The sequence below is a fragment of the Apteryx mantelli genome, chromosome 27 (assembly GCF_036417845.1).
Source record: "Apteryx mantelli isolate bAptMan1 chromosome 27, bAptMan1.hap1, whole genome shotgun sequence".
Taxonomy (NCBI): domain Eukaryota; kingdom Metazoa; phylum Chordata; class Aves; order Apterygiformes; family Apterygidae; genus Apteryx; species Apteryx mantelli.
Window position 1 is genome coordinate 7,794,302 of NC_090004.1, and position 18,248 is coordinate 7,812,549.

General features: G+C 59.3%; 2 protein-coding genes across 2 annotated transcripts; one reads left to right on the plus strand and one right to left on the minus strand.

Moving 5' to 3' along the window:
- Positions 1–602: 602 nt before the first annotated feature.
- TRAPPC3 (trafficking protein particle complex subunit 3) lies at positions 603–7,772 on the minus strand. Its single transcript, XM_067311457.1, has 5 exons — positions 7,666–7,772; positions 4,526–4,623; positions 4,183–4,282; positions 3,466–3,648; positions 603–2,739 (listed from the first exon to the last, which is right to left on the minus strand). Exons 1-5 carry the CDS (start codon positions 7,705–7,707, stop codon positions 2,620–2,622), a joined length of 543 nt encoding a protein of 180 aa, XP_067167558.1. The 5' UTR covers positions 7,708–7,772; the 3' UTR covers positions 603–2,619.
- A 3,751-nt stretch (positions 7,773–11,523) lies between these two features.
- Positions 11,524–15,545, plus strand: LOC106490868 (uncharacterized). Its single transcript, XM_067311398.1, has 14 exons — positions 11,524–11,796; positions 11,882–12,042; positions 12,192–12,351; positions 12,616–12,786; positions 12,874–12,965; positions 13,087–13,244; positions 13,336–13,439; positions 13,544–13,768; positions 13,904–13,989; positions 14,149–14,285; positions 14,382–14,471; positions 14,586–14,794; positions 14,875–15,081; positions 15,170–15,545. Exons 1-14 carry the CDS (start codon positions 11,641–11,643, stop codon positions 15,455–15,457), a joined length of 2,244 nt encoding a protein of 747 aa, XP_067167499.1. The 5' UTR covers positions 11,524–11,640; the 3' UTR covers positions 15,458–15,545.
- Positions 15,546–18,248: the final 2,703 nt, after the last annotated feature.

Below are 18,248 nucleotides of genomic sequence, written 5' to 3' on the forward strand. Positions count from 1 at the left end.
CTCCTCGGCAGTGTTTATATGGTTTATACAAGAAAGGAAAGCTGAAATTCCTTCTGTAGAGCCAGCAGTTTCCATTCCCTGCCTCTGCGCTCACACTCACAGCACCATGCGGCTGGCAGCAGCTGTGGAGCAGCACCCACACCAAGCTCGAAGAGTCAGTGCTCAAGAAGAGGGTACAGATGTCGAGATGATTTTTTTTCTCCAGTATGAATAGCATTTTCTTAGCTCAGACCTGCAAAAGACTGCCTTAGGTTGAAGTTAGTGAGTCTCTGCTAATGTACATGCAGGGATATTCAGGGGGCAGAAAAAGGCCAGTGCTCAAACAAGCAAACACTGCCTGTCTGGTTTCCCAGCGCTCCAGATCAGCCCCTGTACACCACTCCCTTCAGCCACAATCCCTCCGTGCGCTGAATATTGGGCAGGTTTCCTTCAAGCCGCTCAGTTAACCGCTTTCACACAAGGCAGCAGCCAGACATTCTTTGTGCTGCACTCCCATCACCCTGCCAGCCCAAGGCAGTGAAGCAAACCCACACTGCTCAACTGCTCCTCCTACAACAGCACAGGCTTCACACAAAAAAAAGAAAAAAAAGGAAACCAAAGAGTTGACACTGGGATTTCTTTTAATGTAATTGCTTTTAAAATGCATCCTTAAAATGACTTATAATGCTCAATGATGAGAAACAACTGATCTTTTTGCACTTTTGCAACGTGACCACACAGCACTTATACCTCCAAAACACATTAGCCACAGCTGTTTCTTGATGTAATTCTCTGACCGCTTTTAAAGTGACTCACTGCCCCTTTACAGGACAAACAAATCACATGGGGGCATCCGAACACACAGCCTAAAGGGATTCATCTGGGCAAAAAAGAGACTGGCTGAGCCATCCAGAGTCCAGATGATTCAACGTTCAAGAAAATAACCTGGATTCCCTGACAAACCTAAATTACTAGCAGGTGGACTAATGAGAATGGTCACAGCTCAGAGGTTCATTTCAAGCCTTTCACAACCTAATCATAACTCCCCTAGCGAAATGGGCTTAGACTGTAGAGTTCAGTTAATCACCTCAGCCTAATCCCCTCCAAGGAAGAGGGACAGTGTTTGCCCCAGATGCAGACTCAGGCTGGCCTAAAGCAGCGTGAATTCTTCGGGACTTCTCAAGTACAACAAAGAAGGAACTTACAGGAATGGGTATTTCACTTTAGAGAGACCCAAGAGGTCTGTAGCCTTACTCCCACCAATACATATGGCACAAACGGCAGCTTTCTCTCTTGCACCTTACACTCAGGCGTAAACCTACAAAGACATTCAAGCCACTAGTGCCTGTGGAAGTCAATGGGCACTATGGATTTCAGGCTCCTAGTTATCCCTGTGGATTTGTGCCTTCATGCTATGTAAAGTGACTAGAGAATTAAATGTCTGACTGCGGTTTCTGGCTGAATAGGGTGGCAAAAGGATTTTCCAATGTCTTGGGTTCTGAGATATAACATTACTTTGTGTATTTAGTTACTCTACACAGCAGCAGGTATTACAGACTGCTGTATTTTGCCAACTCAAATAATATGGAAAATTGTGGTTTAGCCTAAACATGTACGTGAGACTATACACTGGCATCCCCTTCACACTGTGTAGTATTTAAGAGGAGAATAGACTCTGTTTGCTGAAATGCATTTAACACTTCCCAATTATTATTCTGAGTTTCAGTTTTCAGTTCTGTCAACCCACCAAACAGGCCCAAGGCTGCACACACTGCAGAACTCCAAAGGCATTTCAGCCACCAGTTCCATTTCTCCATTTAAAATATTCAGTGCTTTTCCCATACAATTTACCGGCCCTCCCCTTCCAAGAGGAGAATGAAGAGACCAACACACAAACAACATCCCGTTAGAGAATGGTATTGCTGAGTCTGCTTTCAGAAACACTTCTGGGGGAAGGGAAAGGGCAGAAAGGCCCAGGCAGCACAGACCTCCTGAGGCTGCCAGCGCTATGGGATGCCATTGCCCTCTGCGAGAAGGAACCTCCCTGACAGGACGCCAAGCACTGAAACAGCTCTGACAAATCACCCCTTAGGATCAAGTTTGCATTTTACTAGTAACTTCAGAACCAATTACAGAAAGCCAGTTTGGTCTACAGAAATACTATGCACTTATGTCAGAATGCATTTTAGCAACTTCTTTTTAAGAACAGCATTTAACAAACTCAGTGGGAACTCATAGCTTGATCTCCCATTCTAGTTATAAAACTTGGATTCAGATTTGAACAGACTGAAGCTCTTTTAGAGTTTGAGCAGTAGTTCTCACACAACCAAATATCACAATTAGAAACAGCATAGAAAGAGTCCCCAGGGGGATATGAAAAAGACGTCACCTTAGGAAAAAGCTTCAGAATGAACCTGTGAAATAAACAGCAACCAGACAATTGTCTTCTATGGGAGATGGAAGTAACAGTAGAAGAATATAACATCTTAAACAGTCAGTGAGTCAGTCTGAATGTACAGGGGCACTATATCCCTACAGATCTGTGATAAAAGCACACTATATCCCTACAGATCTGTGATGAAAGCTAACGCTCACAGCCAGCCGGTCCCCTCCAGTCCCAAAGGGAGACTGGGTTGCAATTCACTCTTCACCAGCTGGGAGATTGTCTTCAATCCGCCTGATGAACTTCATTCTTATTTCTGTGACGCTGTCCCCTTTCAATGTGTCCTGCACAAATTTTACATCCACAGCCATCTGTACCTAGGTGATGGAAGAGGAAAGAGCTGTTACCTCCATTATAATAGCAGCTTCCCTAGAAACCGTCTGATCATGAACCACCAGCTTAAGGACTCAGAGGACATGACATGCGATGCAGAGTTCCAGGGAAGCCCTAATTAGTGTTCCAGATCACATCTTCCCTGTACACTGTGGCCTTCGGTTGCTTATGGCACAGTGGGCATCCTGCCTAGACAACATACCTCCTATGGCATAACTGGGACTCCCTTCGAAGACCCCAGTTAACCCTGTCACTCAGAGCTATGTGTCCTGCTGCTCTGCGCATATTTCTCAAAAACCTCAGCTAAGCAAGACTATCAAGGCTATATAGACTCCTAAATGCAAGACACAGCTTTCCTCTTGCTCCAGCAAATTCCCAGCTAGGATTCATATCAGTTACAAAGTGAGGTTTTTGAAACTCCACAAAAATCCAAGGAGATACTAGTGCTTGTACTTGGGGTCATAAGATGATGGGGGTTCGTCAGAACCTCTGAGAGTCATGGCTGCTATATGCAACAGCAACGAAGAACATCTCCATTTCTGCTCTTTCCTTGCTATGAATTTCAAGTCCAAAACAAACCCAGCAGTCACAAACACAGACCAGACATTGAAGTATCTGCTGATATCTTGGTTACTCATATATGCATCTCCACTTCACAGTCAAGATTTCTATGACCTCTCTGTCTCAACAGAAGAGAGACATTGGCTTACCATTTCCAGGGCACCTCGCAGCACTCCACACAACAAGTTGGAATAGATGAGAGACGAGTGGTTGTCAGGGAGCTCGACGAAGTCCACCAAGGGGTTATTTTCCAAAATCAGGGAGAACTCATCACCTGCAGGACTCCAGTTGGTGATGCTTGGAGTGATGCCCAAATACATTTTAAATGCTATCTGTTATGTTAAACAGAGTATGAACAAGAACATGACCCATGAAGTCACAGTATTGCTTTGATCTTTGTCAAAAAAAATGCTAAAGGGTTTTGAAAACACCACTCCTTTTTCCCAATTCCCACCAGTCAGCAAAAGTCAGGGGCCTAATTCTCTCTCTCTCTTTTTTTTTTTTTTAATCTCAGAACAGCCCTGCAAATACTCTTTCCTCACAAGCAAAACCAAGGGATACAGAAGGTCTTCCTCAAGGAAAGATGTCCACAGACATCACTGGAATTAGATTTTATTGGGTTCTGGACATATGAGGAACTCCAGATGAGGTTCAAACTGACTCCAAAGTAGCTAGCTAAACTCAGCTATTAAATAACTACCAAATATACTTTAGAATACATTTCTCACTATTCATCTCACTCCATATTAAAATCCCATTGAAACTTCTATGTGAGAACATACAGTAGCCCACACACACTGGCTATGCCACTCAAACAAATATTAACCAACGCTAACAATCTGGCAAAGCTGGGCTTTGACAATTACCTTTGCAATAACATCTGCAGTTTCACGGAAATCATGGCATCTTCCCACATTGGACCGGGCCAGAAAGTCTTCTATTAGCCGAACGCCTATGTTGTAACCCCTGTCAATGTACCAAAGAGCAACAGCTACAGAATCAGAACTGTGCAGCTTTAGAAAGACAATCAACATTTATGCAAGAAGATATTGTGGAAAAATAATAATTCTGGGAAATATCAACATTAAATAAAACTCAGTCTGCAAGTTTTTGTTCTCAGAGCAGCTAAAAGACAACAGAACAGATAGATAGATGGGTCTACTGTGAACCTGAGTTTCTACAGGGCTCCACTGCAGCAGATCTACTCACATTTTGTCAAGCTGCTTGTTGACGTCCTCATCATTCTCGTAGTCCTTGCACAGCTGGGTGACCAGAGCTCCATATGTCAGTGTGAAGAGCTCCGAGTTCTAGATAGAGGCAAAAGCGATTTAGCACAAGCCAAAAAAAAAACCTGACTGAGCACTCCTGTGTCTGTGTCCAGCGCTGCTTCAGCTGGCCTGGAAAGGGGGAACAGAAACCTGGTGGCTCAGAGGAATTTGCTGCTTCATAAGCAGAGTTCCCAGTTCATATTTTGGCAAGGCAACTTCAATCTCATTTGAAAAAGAACATCTCCTTTGATTAGGAACAACCGAGTACTTTCATTCCCTCCCTCTCCGCAAACACACAGCACTTCCCATTAACATGTACCAAATCTGACCTGAAGAGGCCGGCTAGAAGGCTGTTCACACTCTGTAGCCATTCTTAGCTCCTCTACTGAGCTGTCAATTAGCGTCTCTCTGCCATAATCAGCACTTCCCAAGAGAACTGGAATGACACCTCCAAGTCATTTCACGTATGCTATTGAATAATTCCTGGATGGCAACAACTTGCAGTTGCCAGGGACCTGAATTTATTTCAACCAATGCCCTAGAGGTGAAAGAGCCTATGGCTCAGACTGCTTTCTGTAGCCTGTGTTTCATAAATGCACTGCAAATGGGCAACATCTGTTAAGTTCCATTTACGGTTCCGTTCAACAGGACAAAAAATGCTTATCCATTCATAGATTTAATACATTCTTCTACCATGAAAAAGTGATACCAATCTGATCCTTAGAAAGTTATCTAGCCACACAATTTACCACAATAAACTTAAATCAGCTCATCAGACCTAGAACAGGAACAGCAAGGACTGCTTCAGATCAGGACTGAGTACACCAGCAGATTTGTATTGTATACACCCACTTTCTGTGCCTGGCTAGGATCAAAATTACTTGCCCTTTCTTTACATGGTTGCCAGATTTGCAGAGGATACGAGGGAACTTGCCTCTTCTCACAGCCGCTACCATAACATTTCCTGAATCTGAATCAAGTATGTCTCAGTTAGCATTTTCTTGGAAGTCCTTAAATCAGACCAGTGCTTACATGATCATTAACATGCTGCAAAACAAAAAGCTACAATAGTTTTTAGTTTTTCATAGCACCTGAAGTAAGTGTGTTCAGGGGCAAATAAGCCATTTTAATGCAGTTTTTACTTCTGCTTTCAGTTTTAGCAATTAGAAACATTACAGAAAGTCTAATCTCAGATTAAAAGCCTATCACCTACCATGAGATGCATAGATGCAGAAGGTGAAATGAATGGCAAATACCAATACTACAGAATGAAAGCAGCAGGCAGGCAGAAAGGAAGGGAAAAGAGACAACATCAGAGTTAAGTGACAACACTAATCACACTTCATTCTGAACAAGTTTACACAAAGCCAAGACAAACACAAGAAGGAATCACTCCCAAACTGCAACATTCAACAAATAGGAATTAGGTTTGTTAGAAGATACAGGGAATTCCATCTTGTCATTGTAATTCATGAGGTCAACAGTGATTAGCTACCAAGAGACTTTAGGCATATGAAAAGAACCAGTCAGGCTCCTGGCTACTTTTGCTTAATTTTAGATCTAAAGAATTGACACATATTCTTTATGTTTAGTACTTACAATTCTACTTTCATCTTGAAAAGATAAAGGTTGTTTAAATTTACATTACTCAAGAATGACAAGGTGGAAGTCTCCTTTAACTCAACTAGCAGAGTCAGATATTTGGCAGAGAATTTAACAGACATGCAACAAAGGTTATGCTATTTTTAAAGATTTAAGTAATTTTAGTAAAGATGGCAGCTGGAGAGAGTAGGGGGTGAATGGATGGAGAAAATCCGGCCGTTACCAGTCCAAGATGTTGTCATTTCCTATACCAAGCCATGAAGCTTTCACCTACTGTTACCAGTCTGAAAGTGTACAAGAAACCCCACAGTGATCATAGTAATTCCCTGCAAGCTGCTGTTTAGGTAACTTTGAATTGTTATAACAAAGAAAAGTTCAAAATTCATTTTTGTAAATCAAATCTTCATTTTCAGCCAGCCTAATGGAATTAAAGTGCCTAAAGCCTTTCCATTAGTTATATTTTTTGCATTGCAGTTTAGCGTATAGTCTCAACGCCATATTGTCATGTTGTGGCCATAAAAATGCCTGAAAGCTAATTAAATAACACCAACTCCTTAAACAAAAATCATTGTCCACACTAGAAGAGGATCAGCTTGTGGTGAGGAGGGAAGGCAGTAGTGGGTTGCTGTCCAGCTGCTGGTGAGTCTGAACTAGCCAGTGAGCACCTGAATGCACTGTCACATCCTAGGAGCTGCCTTGGACACCTTTAGGTAGAAATGGCCAAAGAGGGAGGGGAAAAAAGCATTTTATTTTTAATTCACAATTTCAATATTGACATTGCATCAAAAATGAATTGATTTCATTTCTTCTGACCTAGGACTAGACCTGCGCTCTTTAGCTTTGCTCTTCGTCGCTTTCGCACTTCGGGATAGGGTTAGAGATAACAAAACACAGAGACGCAAGAAAAGCTTGTGCTTTTGGACTGTGAAGTTAGTATGTGGCGTTTCCATAAACAGAGGCATTCAGAAGCCAGTTTTCCGGCTCTCTGCAGCTCCCTGCCTTGCCATGTATGTGGCAGGTGCTCACTTCAAGAACCACCACAGATCCTGGGTATTTAAGCTAAACCCACTCAAAGGCTGTAGCATTTTCCTAACCGCACCTGTCACGCAGCACCGCTCCCGCACTGCCGGCACAAGGGCCGTGGAGGGGAAATACACCCAGGATGGGAGGAAGGCGCTGGAGGCGCCGCCTGGGAGGGATCGCGGCGCTGTCAGAGCAGCGAGGTGCGGGGCAGGGCCCACCGGGCGGGTCCCGGCGACGGAGGGATGTTAACGGGGCGCAGCCCCCTCAGGAGCGGCCCGAGCCGAGCCGAGCCGCCTCCTCCGGGGCTTGCGGCCCGCGACCGCCAGCACACGGGGCCCCGCGGCCTGTCACCCCCGCAGGGCCCGGCCTGCCCTCGCGGGGCCCCGCGGCCTAACCCCCCCGGTGCGGCGCAGGGACCCGATCGCGGCCCCTCGGGCGCCGCGGCCCCGCCGTTACCATTTTCTTGCTCTCGGTGCCGCGGCCGGCCTGGCGCGACATCCTGCCCGGCCCGTTGAGTCGCCCGGCCCGGCCCGGCCGCCTGCCGCACCGCACCGCCTCGCCTCGCCCCGCCGCAGCCCCGAGCGCGCCGCGCGGGGCGCCACGGGACTTGGAGTCCGCGCGCCGCCCGCCGCCGCCGCCGCCCCTGGGCCGCCGAACTACGCGCCCCATAAGGCTGCGCGCGCCGCCCTGCATCGCGTTGTCACCGTTCCCCGGGAGGGCGGGGGCGGCTGTCAGCTGCCTCGCGTGACTGTGAGCGCCTACATTTCCCGGCATGCCGCGGGAGGCAGCCGACTACGGCTCCCAGCAGGCCCCTGGCGGGGTGGGGCTGCAGCGCGCCTGCGCGCCGCCGGGGGGCGCCCAGGGCACGCGGCTGGCGGCGCCGCGCCGCGCCGCGCGGGGTTCCGCGGGGGGCCGGGCCGGGCCGGTTCAGTCCGGTTCAATCCGGCTCAGTCCAGCGCGGCCGGTCTGCGCGGCCCCCAGCGCTCCCCTGCGTGCACAAGCGCGGCCAGCCGTCGCTCGACGCGTGGGTGCAGCTGACTCTATGCTAGGCAGACCAAGACTGGTTAATTCAGTGCAGCGATGACCTCTGTGCGCCTCGCATTCATGGGTTTGTTTTTTTCCCCTTGACTTTTGATTTCCTGGATGTCTGCAAGGGAGCGGGGCTAGCCATGACTGTGCAGCGCTGGGCCCGCGAGGAAGAGGGGCCACAAGGCGTGAGGGCCGAGATGCCGTGCCGGTGACATCGCTAATGCTCCTCGTGGTGGTTCCCCGGTCCCTCTTCCAAATGAAGTCCAGGTGGCAATCCATCAATGCTGCAGCTTCAAACAGGACCAGCAAATACCTGGCTGCCCTTGCAGAGACTCCTCCAGCCCCTGGTAATGTTAAATTAAAACTTTGTCAGACGAATAATTTTCACCGAAAGGGAAATTGCTAAAGAAAGGGGCTACTCATTAAAAAAAGTTAAGTCCCCGGACATACTTGTGTAGACAGGTTGTGTTTCCTTTCCTGCAGTGTTTTTCCTTTGCCTGGTGATACATACTGAGTGCACCATTAATAATGGGAAATGCCAAGGGGGGGGTTATGTGCTTCCCCAAAACGGGGGCAGGCAGCCCCGGCTCAGCACGTGCTCATCAGCAGCTGTGGCCTCGCTGATGCACAGCTGAGGGAGAAACCTGCTGTCCCCTTCCTCCTGGATCCGGGGTCAGTGAATGCCTCCATGGAGCAGGTTTAGCGAACGCCCTTATGCAGACCTCTGCCCTGCTCAGCCCCGGAGGCGGCTCCGTTTCTTCCATGTGCTGGAAAGGTCTCTGGGATCCCTATTGATACAGGAACCCCCAGGTTGGTCTCTGTTCCTGGTGCAGATCCCTGGCGGCTGTCTCGGAGCAGCAAGGAGCTGTCTTGAGAGCTTCGTGTTTATCCCAGACTTAACCCAGAGAGTCTCCAGTCATCAGAATTGCCAGTGACCAGTAATTCCTCTGTCTTTTTTTTGGATAAGGAATTTTCACTGAGCTTTGAAGGCGCAGGTCACTGCCGTGCCAGGCATACATCCTGCAAGCCTGGGGGATACACCAGATTAGCAGGTCTTCTCTATAATTTATGCAGGTTTTACACTGGTCTTACGGAAAAAGCCATAATGGAGCTTCTCAGGCAAACCACTGCAGGCACCACAAATCCCTCCATCGATCAAGGGGATTTGAGATCCCGGCCAGAGTTAGGCAGGTTTTCTATTGCAAGAACAGCAGCCCTCTGCCACTTCGAGGGAGCATCTGAAACACAGGGAGAAAATGTGAGGTTTCAGAAGCCCCTTCCTTAGAGCTCCCTCCCCGTGCTGGCGTTCCTGAGGTTTGCTGCGGTTGAGAGGTGCCTGTGCACTTCGGCAGCACAGTTTACCAGCGAATTGCCCTTAAATGAGACAGATTGGCAGCTGCTCCGGGGGGCCAGGGTGTGCAGCCCCCAGGCAGGACTGGCCCCAGGCGCGCTGGCCACGGGGGATGCTAAGGGGACTAGCAGTGCCCCAAAGAGCCAAGAACCCCTTCCCTGGCAGCGCAGCCGGGCCACAGCAAGGTGGGGCGTGCTGCGGCTGATGCTCTTTTCCCAACACCTGGTGCAATATGAGAGACTTGCTCTGAAGATATATGCAACCTCCAGGAAGGAATATATTGTCTTTAGCAGGGAATCAATTAATCATTATTATGGCTCGCTTTCCTTAGGCTGAAAATGAGCCAGAATTAATAAAATATACATTGGCTACACATGACCTAATTCCCCAAACAGACATTCCTTGTTTCTTTTTCCAGGTCTGGGGCTCGTATTTTATCCCCATGTAGCAGGAAATACTAGGTTCAAATCGATGGCTTTCTGGACCAGGCACTGGTTTCCATACTTTGCAGCTATTTATTGAACTGACATTTCAAAAAAGAGGACGGTGCTTTAATGAGGGACAGCGAATCCCCAGGTCACAGCAGCCTGGCATGGGACTGCTGCCAGCCGTCGCGCGGGAGCAGGCTTGCTCCGGCTGAGCCCACCAGCACCTGCCCACGGAGGCTGAGCGCCGCTCGGCCGGGCCTGCTGTCTGCGTGTCCCTGGGCTGGGTGTCTACAGGGCTGGAGACGGAGATCTAGCCCATGCAGTGCAACTTCCTTGCTTGCTGCCTTCCTTCCCTTCTTCTTCCTTCCATCCAACTGCCCATTCCACTGAGGAAGTGCTTCTTTCAGAGGGGTTGGAAGGTTTCCTGTGATTGCCAAACCAGATTTCAGGATCCCGGTGAGGCTGTTGGCATTGCTCTCCTCCGATCACTGCTGGCTGGAAGCAGCCATCCAGGCCAGGGCGCTCCGAGTCCTGCGCTTGGCGGTCTCTCCCTCTCCGGGGCTGGAGACGTGGCTACATTATGGCTACGTGAGGACCCGTTTCTGAGCTGCTTGGAGCTTCTGCTCCCAGCGCACCTTCGTCTACCGGCGGCAGGAGCTGAGGTGGGGCAGGCTCTGCCCCCTCGCCCTAGAGGACATCAGGGCCCCTGAGCGCAGGCGGGAGGGAGCCAGGCTGCCCGCGTCGAGGCCAAGCAAGGTCCCGTCCATGCGCATCGCAGCCCTCCCAGCCCTGCCGCCAGGCGCACACTGCCACGCAGGAGCCGGGGGCAGCTCTGCTGGGGCTGCGCTGGCCCCAGGAGCTGGTTTGGCTGCACAGGGCGGCTCCGCACATCTCTGCCTGCAGCCCGGCCCGTGCCAGGGCGCTGGGGTGGAAGCCAGGATATGAGCGTGTCCTGCCATCTGCCGCCCCGGCAGCGAAGGGTGGCAGTGCCAGGGCGCAGCACGGCACTGGAGCCAGGGCAGCCGTGGTCCAGGGGCAGCGCCAGCGTCACGGCTGTGCTGGGGGGGGGCTCCGGACCCACGGCCACCAAGCGTGCATGCTCGGGGCTCGGCGGAGCCGCGGCATCGCTGATGCTGGGCTGGGCTGACCGAGAAGCTGCCTTTGCCCTGGAGGCCAGGGCCGGGCAGGGGCAGCTCTCCCTGGGGAGCAGCTGGGGCTCCTTGGGCCCCCCCGGAGCCTCCCCCGCACGTGCCACGCGTGGGGCCTGGGTGCTGCTGACGCTGCTGCGGGGCCGTGCGCCCCTCTCCGCCCTCGCAATGCAGCTTCTGAAGCACCGCGGCCTGTTTCGGGGCTCGGCCGGGGGCTCTCCCTGTCCCCCCCGCACTCGCAGCTCTGCCGGGAGCTGCCGCTTCCCCCCCCCCCCCACCACCAGCCGTCGGGGCCCCGCTCCGCCCCGCCGGGGCCGGCCCGGGCCGCGCTCCGCCCCGCCGCGTTGCGCTGCGCTGCGCTGCGCCCGTCGGCCGCGGGGCGCAAGGCCGGGCCCGGACCGGAGCCGAGCGGAGCCTCGCTGCGACCCCGTCGGGCCCGTCGCGTCCCGTCCCGTCGGGTCCGTCCCGTCGGGCCATGGCGGGGCTGGGCGCCGCCGCGCTGCTGCTGCTGAGCGCCGCGCTGGGCTGCGGCCAGTCCTTCCCCTTCCCCTTCCTGGACCCGGCGCTGCCCTGGCCCCGCCGCCTCGACGACCTCGTGGGCCGCCTCACCCCCGCCGAGATGGTGCTGCAGGTGCGGGCGGCGGCGGCGGTGCCCCCGGCCCCGGTCCCGGTCCCGGCCCCGGCCGCCCCCCCGCTGCAGCGTCTCTGCCCCGCAGGTGGCGAGGGGGGGCGCCCTGGGGAACGGCCCCGCGCCCCCCATCCCGCGCCTCGGCATCGGGCCCTACAACTGGAACACGGAGTGCCTGCGGGGCGACGCCGAGGCCCCCGGCTGGGCCACCGCCTTCCCCCAGGCGCTGGGGCTCGCCGCCTCCTTCAGGTACTGGCCGGGGCGGGCTGGTCCCCGTTGCCCCAGGGCCGGTCCTCGTAGCCCCGACGCCGACCCTCGTGGCCCCGACGCCGGTGCGCGCGCGTGCGGGACGGGGCCCCTCGCCTTGCCGTTGCTCTCTAACGCTTCTCTTCCCGCAGCCCCGAGCTCGTCTACCGCGTGGCCAACGCCACCGCCACCGAAGTGAGAGCCAAGCACAACCATTTCGCTGCCACGGGCCGCTACGAGGACCACACGGGGCTCAGCTGCTTCAGCCCGGTGCTGAACATCATGCGGCACCCGCTGTGGGGCAGGAACCAGGTGCCGCGCGCGGCACGCGGGGAGCTCGGGGTGGCCTGGGCAGGGCGCTGGGCTGCCTGGACCAGGCGGGGAGATGCAGGCCAGGATTAGGCCTTGCAGGACCGTCCCCGAACAGCCTCGGGGTGGCAGCAGCCCCACGGGGAGCTGGCGAGCCCCCGAGGCGGGAGCGCGTGCTGAGGATGGGAAGGTGCTGGGGCCGGAGGGGGGGTCCATCCGGGGGGGGGAGCCCCGCAGCGTGGACACGTCCCTCCGTGCATCTGTCAGGAGACGTACGGGGAGGACCCGTTCCTCACCGCAGAGCTGGCCACGAGCTTCGTGCAGGGGCTGCAGGGCCAGCACCCGCGCTACATCAAGGCTAGCGCCGGCTGCAAGCACTTCAGCGTGCACGGGGGCCCCGAGAACATCCCCGTCTCCAGGCTCAGCTTCGACGCCAAGGTGAGCCGCGGGCGCGCCGCGTCGGTGGGTGGGTGGCGGGGGGGCTCCGCCGCGCGCTGACCCGTCTCTGCCCCTCGGTGCTCGCAGGTGCTGGAGCGGGACTGGCGCATGACCTTCCTGCCCCAGTTCCAGGCTTGCGCGCGCGCCGGCTCCTACAGCTTCATGTGCAGCTACAACAGGTAGCAAGTGCGGCGGGGCTCGCGCCGGGGTGCAGGGATGCCTCGTGACCATGGCCCGTCCGTGCCTGCCGGTCCCAGCCGCCGTGCTCCGGACCCTGGCCGATACGCTCTCCTCCGGCAGGATCAACGGCGTCCCGGCCTGCGCCAACAAGAAGCTCCTGACGGACATCCTGCGGGGCGAGTGGGGCTTCGAGGGCTACGTGGTGAGCGACGAGGGTGCCGTGGAGCTCATCATGCTGGGGCACCACTACACGCGCAGCTTCCTGGAGACGGCCGTGGGTGAGCGCGCGGGGCCCGCGGGAGGGGTGCGGGGTCCCCCGGGGGGCCGCGCGGTGACGGCGCGCTGTTCCCCGTCCCTCGGGCACGGCAGCCGCGGTGAACGCCGGCTGCAACCTGGAGCTCTCCTACGGCCTGAAGAACAACGTCTTCATGCACATCACCGAGGCCTTGGCCACGGGCAACATCACGCTGGAGGTGAGCCGGGGGCGGGGGGGGGTGCCGGGCAGGGCTGGGGCTGCCCCCTGCCCTCACTCTGCGCCCCCGCTGCCCCGCGCCGAGCGTGACCGAGGCCTTTGCAGACGCTGCGCGCCCGGGTCCGGCCCCTCTTCTACACGCGCCTGCGGCTGGGGGAGTTCGACCCCCCGGCCATGAACCCCTACAGCGCCCTGGACCTGAGCGCCGTGCAGAGCCCTGCGCATCGCGCCCTCGCGCTCGAAGCCGCCGTCAAGAGCTTCGTGCTGCTGAAGAACGCGGGGGACACGCTGCCCCTCCGGGCGCAGGACCTGCGGGGCCGGCGCATCGCGGTGAGCGCCACGCTCGGGGCCAGCGAGCCCCAGGGCCACCGTGCTCCGCAGCCCCCTCCGGGCACAGCCCCGGCGTCTCCCCGCTGCGAGCCCGGGGCTGCCCCTGCCCGTCCTCAGCCCCTCTGTGCTCGGCAGGTCGTGGGCCCCTTCGCTGACAACCCCAAGGTCCTGTTTGGGGACTACGCGCCCGTCCCGGAGCCCCAGTACATTTATACGCCCCGGTAAGACAGGACGCCGCCGCCGTCCATCCCTCCGTCCCCCCCCAGTGGGGGATGCTCAGCCCTTCCCCAGGGGCCGGGGCAGGGGGGAGGCTCGTCCCCAGGCAAAGGCTCCTTCACTGTGCCGACGTCGAAGCCTGACCGCGTTTTCCCCCCGCACAGGAGGGGTCTGGAGACGCTGCCAGCCACCATCAGCTTTGCGGCGGGCTGCGGCGAGCCGCGGTGCCAGCAGTACTCGCCGGCCGAGGTGGAGGGAGCGGCGCGGGGAGCCGACGTGGTGGTGGTGTGCCTGGGCACGGGTACGCGGGGCGCCGGGCCGGCGGCGCGGCAGGGCAGGGCAGGGCAGAGCGGCGGCGCCCGCGGGTGACGGGCTGTTCCCCGGCTCTGCCCCGCAGGGACGGACGTGGAGACGGAGGCGAAGGACCGGGAGGACCTGTCGCTGCCCGGCCACCAGCTGGAGCTGCTGCAGGACGCCGTGCGCGCGGGTAGGGGCTCGGCGCCGGCGCTTGGCGTCAGCCGTCCCCCAGTCCCGTGGGGCGGCCCGGGCGCCCACCGGCGGTGCCGGGGACAGGTCTCAGTGACGGCCCGTGTCCCCACAGCTGCCGGGCGCCCCGTCGTGCTGCTGCTGTTCAACGCGGGGCCGCTGGACGTGAGCTGGGCGCAGGGGCACGACGGCGTGGGCGCCATCCTGGCGTGCTTCTTCCCGGCGCAGGCTGCCGGCCTGGCCATCGCCAGGGTGCTGCTGGGCGAGGAGGGGGCCAACCCCGCCGGCCGGCTCCCGGCCACGTGGCCAGCCGGCATGCACCAGGTGAGGCCGGGGCAGCACCAGCGCTGGCAGCCCCGCAGTTGCCCCCCCTGGCCTGGATCCCACGCGGCCGCTTCCCGCAGGTGCCACCGATGGAGAACTACACCATGGCGGGGCGGACGTACCGCTACTACGGGCAGGAGGCCCCGCTCTACCCCTTCGGCTACGGGCTCTCCTACACCACCTTCCGCTACCAGGAGCTGGTGCTGAGCCCCGCGGCGCTGCCCGCCTGCGCCAACCTCTCCGTGTCCGTGGTGGTGCAGAACACGGGGCGGCGGGACGGCGAGGAGGTGAGCGCCGCGGGGCTCCGGCTCTGCCCCGGCGGAAGGGGGGGTGGCTGGGGGCCCTGCGGGCGCTGACGGCCCTCCCCGCTTGCAGGTGGTGCAGCTGTACCTGCGGTGGGAGCAGCCGTCCGTGCCGGTGCCCCGCTGGCAGCTGGTGGCCTTCCGCCGGGTGGCCCTGCCGGCGGGGCGGGCGGCCAAGCTGGCCTTCCAGGTGACAGCAGCGCAGCGTGCCGTCTGGGCGCCGCCGTGGCGCCTGGAGCCCGGCGCCTTCACGCTCTTCGCCGGCGGGCAGCAGCCGGGCCAGGAGACGTGCACCGCCTCCGAGGTGCTCAGCGGGCGCTTCAGGGTGACCGGCGCTGCCCGGCCCCTGAGCCGCTGCTAGGGACGCGCACGGCGGCAGCGGCGGCGGCGGGGGGACGCGGCGAGCTCGGGTGCCTGCCTTGCAATAAAGCCTGCCCGGCGGCGCTCCCGCCCCACGGATGTGCTGCTGCGCCCGGGGACGGATGCGCTGCGCTGCATCCCCTGCCGGGGCCCGGCCCTGCCCTGCCGGGGCCCCGGGGAAAGGCGGCGCTGCCGGCCCCCTCCCGCTCCCCCGCGGATGGGGAATGCGCTGGAGCAGGCCCAGGCGGCTCCGCGAGAGCTAAAAATAGAGGCCCAGCGGCTGCTGTCCCCGGCCAGCGCGGGGGCACGGGCAGGGTGCGGGGCCGGCGGGGGACGCGGGCCCACGAGTGCGCACCGACAGCTCCGGCTGGCCCCGCACGGGCTGCTCCAGCCCCACACACGCGTCGCTGCAGGGCCCCGGCATCTGTTCCTCGGAAAATAGCCCCAGGCGTTTTCTCCTGCTGCCAGGCCTCGCAGATTTTCCAAAGCCGTGTTTTCCCCCTTCCCTGCTCTGCCCCTCGGTGGGAGCAGCGGGACTCGGAGCTGGGGGTGCAGCTGCCTCCCTCCTTCCTGGCCACGAGCCGGGCTGGAGCAGGCATGGATGCGGCAGTGATCCCGGTGTGGGAGCCACATGGGCGCTCCCGGGGACCGCGTTGGAGGGACGGGCTCTTCCCCGCGCCGGGGGCGGGAGGGCACCGTGGGGCTGGCAGCGAGCATGCGGGGCTGCTCCGGCCCGGCACAATTACATCAGGGTGCTAATTACAGGCGCTGCCCGGGATAATTACAGCGCAGGCTGCGGCAGGGCAGGGCAGGGCAGGGCAGGGTAGGGCTGAGCCCATCGCGGACCCCTGTGTCACCTGCGTCCCCAGGCCCTGCGGCAGCCCGGCTCTGTGCCCAGGCGCGATGCCGGCCCCGGGGGCAGCACGTGGCAACGGCCCCTTGCGCAGCCATCCCATCCCGGCCTGCCCGTTGGTGCAGCGCCGGCCAGAAAGCGCCGTCTCCCTCCCGGCTTCCTCCTCCTCCTCCTCCCCCCCCAGCCCCCCGCTGGCTCCCTGCCCCGCGTGCACCCGCAGTCAATCAGCATTCCCTGCCCTCCGTGGCCTCCCTCGGCCGCCCTGCTCCACTCCGGCAGGGACGTGCCGGGCCGCGCCGCCCCGCGGAGCCGTCGCCGCCTCCTCGGCTGCCACCAGCCCAGCGCTGCTCCGGGGGACGCGCTGCCCCGGCCGGCGGCACGGCTCGGTGAGTCCCGCGCTCCGGCTGTCCGCCGGGGCGGCAGGGGTGTTTTGCGGGCAGGGGTTCGCATCGCGCCTCGCGGGTGCAATAACGCCGGCTAGGCGCCGGTGCCGGCGTCCTTCGTGGGACTGCGCCATCCCTGCGGGCTCTGCGGGGTGCCGGGCCGGAGGGGGCCCCACGGCTGCAGCAGGAGCGCGGCCGGGTGAAATCGCCCCGTGCAGGGGACGAGGGGTGGGAGCAGCCGGGGGCCGGTGGGCGAAGTCCGTGGGCAGGAGGGAAGGGGACGGCGCGGGGCAGGGGGTCGGCGGCGGCGGCAGTGCGGGGCCGGGGTGGCCGGCGTGGGACTTTGCCCGCTGATGTCAGCGCTCCGTCAGCACTGATTTGTTTGCCATCCTCGCATCCCTGTTTGCCTCCCGTCGGCGCGCAAGGCCAAGGGCTGCCGGGGCGAGCCGGCTCGCGCCTCTGCTCCCGTGCTGCCGGGTGCAGGCTCCCTCCGGGGGGGCTCGCCGGGGGGCTGCGGCGAGCCTGCAGAGCGGCTGTTTGCAGGGGGCTGGAGCAGGCCCGCTGGCACCCCTGGGCTCGGTGGCGTTAGCCCTGCTGGGGCCACGGTGGTGGGCCGCGGCGTGGCCCCGAGGGTCTGCACGCTGTGCGCAGAGGTGCTGAGAGGGGCACGGCGAGAGCTGCCCCACGCCAGCCACCATGGCCACGGATGCAGGTGGCCTGTGCAGCACTGGGGCCACGTGCCGGCCGGGCACCAGCCTCCCGCGGTGCCAGCTCCCCGCCGGCGCGGCTGGGCTCCTCTCCCCGGGCAGCAGTTGTGCAGCAGCTGCTAATTGCCCTTCGATTTTGGGGGGTGCTCAGCACCCTGTCAGCTCCCCGCAGGAGCTGAGCATCTCTGCCTCGCTCGGTGTCCCGGAGAGGTGTCCGGTGCACGCGGCTGGGACCAGAGCCGCGGCAGCATCTGCCCGGGGTCCCTCTCCACACACCGGGTCGAGCCCACGGCAGCGATTCCCTGCGCAGGACGGGTGAGGAACACAGCTAGCCTCGAGGACTGCAGCGGTATCGGCTGCTCTCAGATGCGCAGCACGCTCATAATTAGCTCATTGATTTTTCCATGAGATGGGGAAGGGTGGCTGTTCCCAGCATCCGCGGGAACTGGGGGGGATGGCCCCGGACACCCGGGCACGGCAGGGCTCGGCCTGCAGCAGTGCAATCGATAGCTGCTCTGCGTGTTGCATACCCCATCGACTCGGCTGCACAGGCAGCTGTGAGCCCTCGGCATCGCTGCCCGGCACCGCGAGCACCGGCGGAGCGCCCTGTCCCTCCGTGCTTCCCGACTCCATGCCCCCTTCCTCACCATGCCCCCTGCTCCCAGCTGGCATGACAGCAGGAAGGACCCCGGTCCCTGGCGCCAGCCTGTCCCGGAGCCCGGAGAGGCACCCGCTGCCTGCTCCGAGCTGAGGCCGCGGATGCAGCACAGTGAGAGGCGCCGGGCGATGCACCGCGGCTCTGGGTGCCTTGGCCTCACGAGGCAAAACTGGCTTTGAAAGCAGCCCGGC

What these genes read in the sequence shown, in the direction of transcription:
- TRAPPC3 (XM_067311457.1), bottom strand. Translation starts at nt 7,707, where the DNA reads ATGTCGCGCCAGGCCGGCCGCGGCACCGAGAGCAAGAAAATG. An exon ending in GCACCGAGAGCAAGAAAATG is followed by an intron (nt 4,624 to 7,665) that starts GTAACGGCGGGG and finishes GCCTCTATCTAG; the next exon opens with AACTCGGAGCTCTTCACACT. An exon ending in CTGCAGATGTTATTGCAAAG is followed by an intron (nt 3,649 to 4,182) that starts GTAATTGTCAAA and finishes TTAACATAACAG; the next exon opens with ATAGCATTTAAAATGTATTT.
- LOC106490868 (XM_067311398.1), top strand. Translation starts at nt 11,641, where the DNA reads ATGGCGGGGCTGGGCGCCGCCGCGCTGCTGCTGCTGAGCGCCGCGCTG. An exon ending in GGGCTCGCCGCCTCCTTCAG is followed by an intron (nt 12,043 to 12,191) that starts GTACTGGCCGGG and finishes CTCTTCCCGCAG; the next exon opens with CCCCGAGCTCGTCTACCGCG. An exon ending in GGCGGCGGGACGGCGAGGAG is followed by an intron (nt 15,082 to 15,169) that starts GTGAGCGCCGCG and finishes CCCCGCTTGCAG; the next exon opens with GTGGTGCAGCTGTACCTGCG.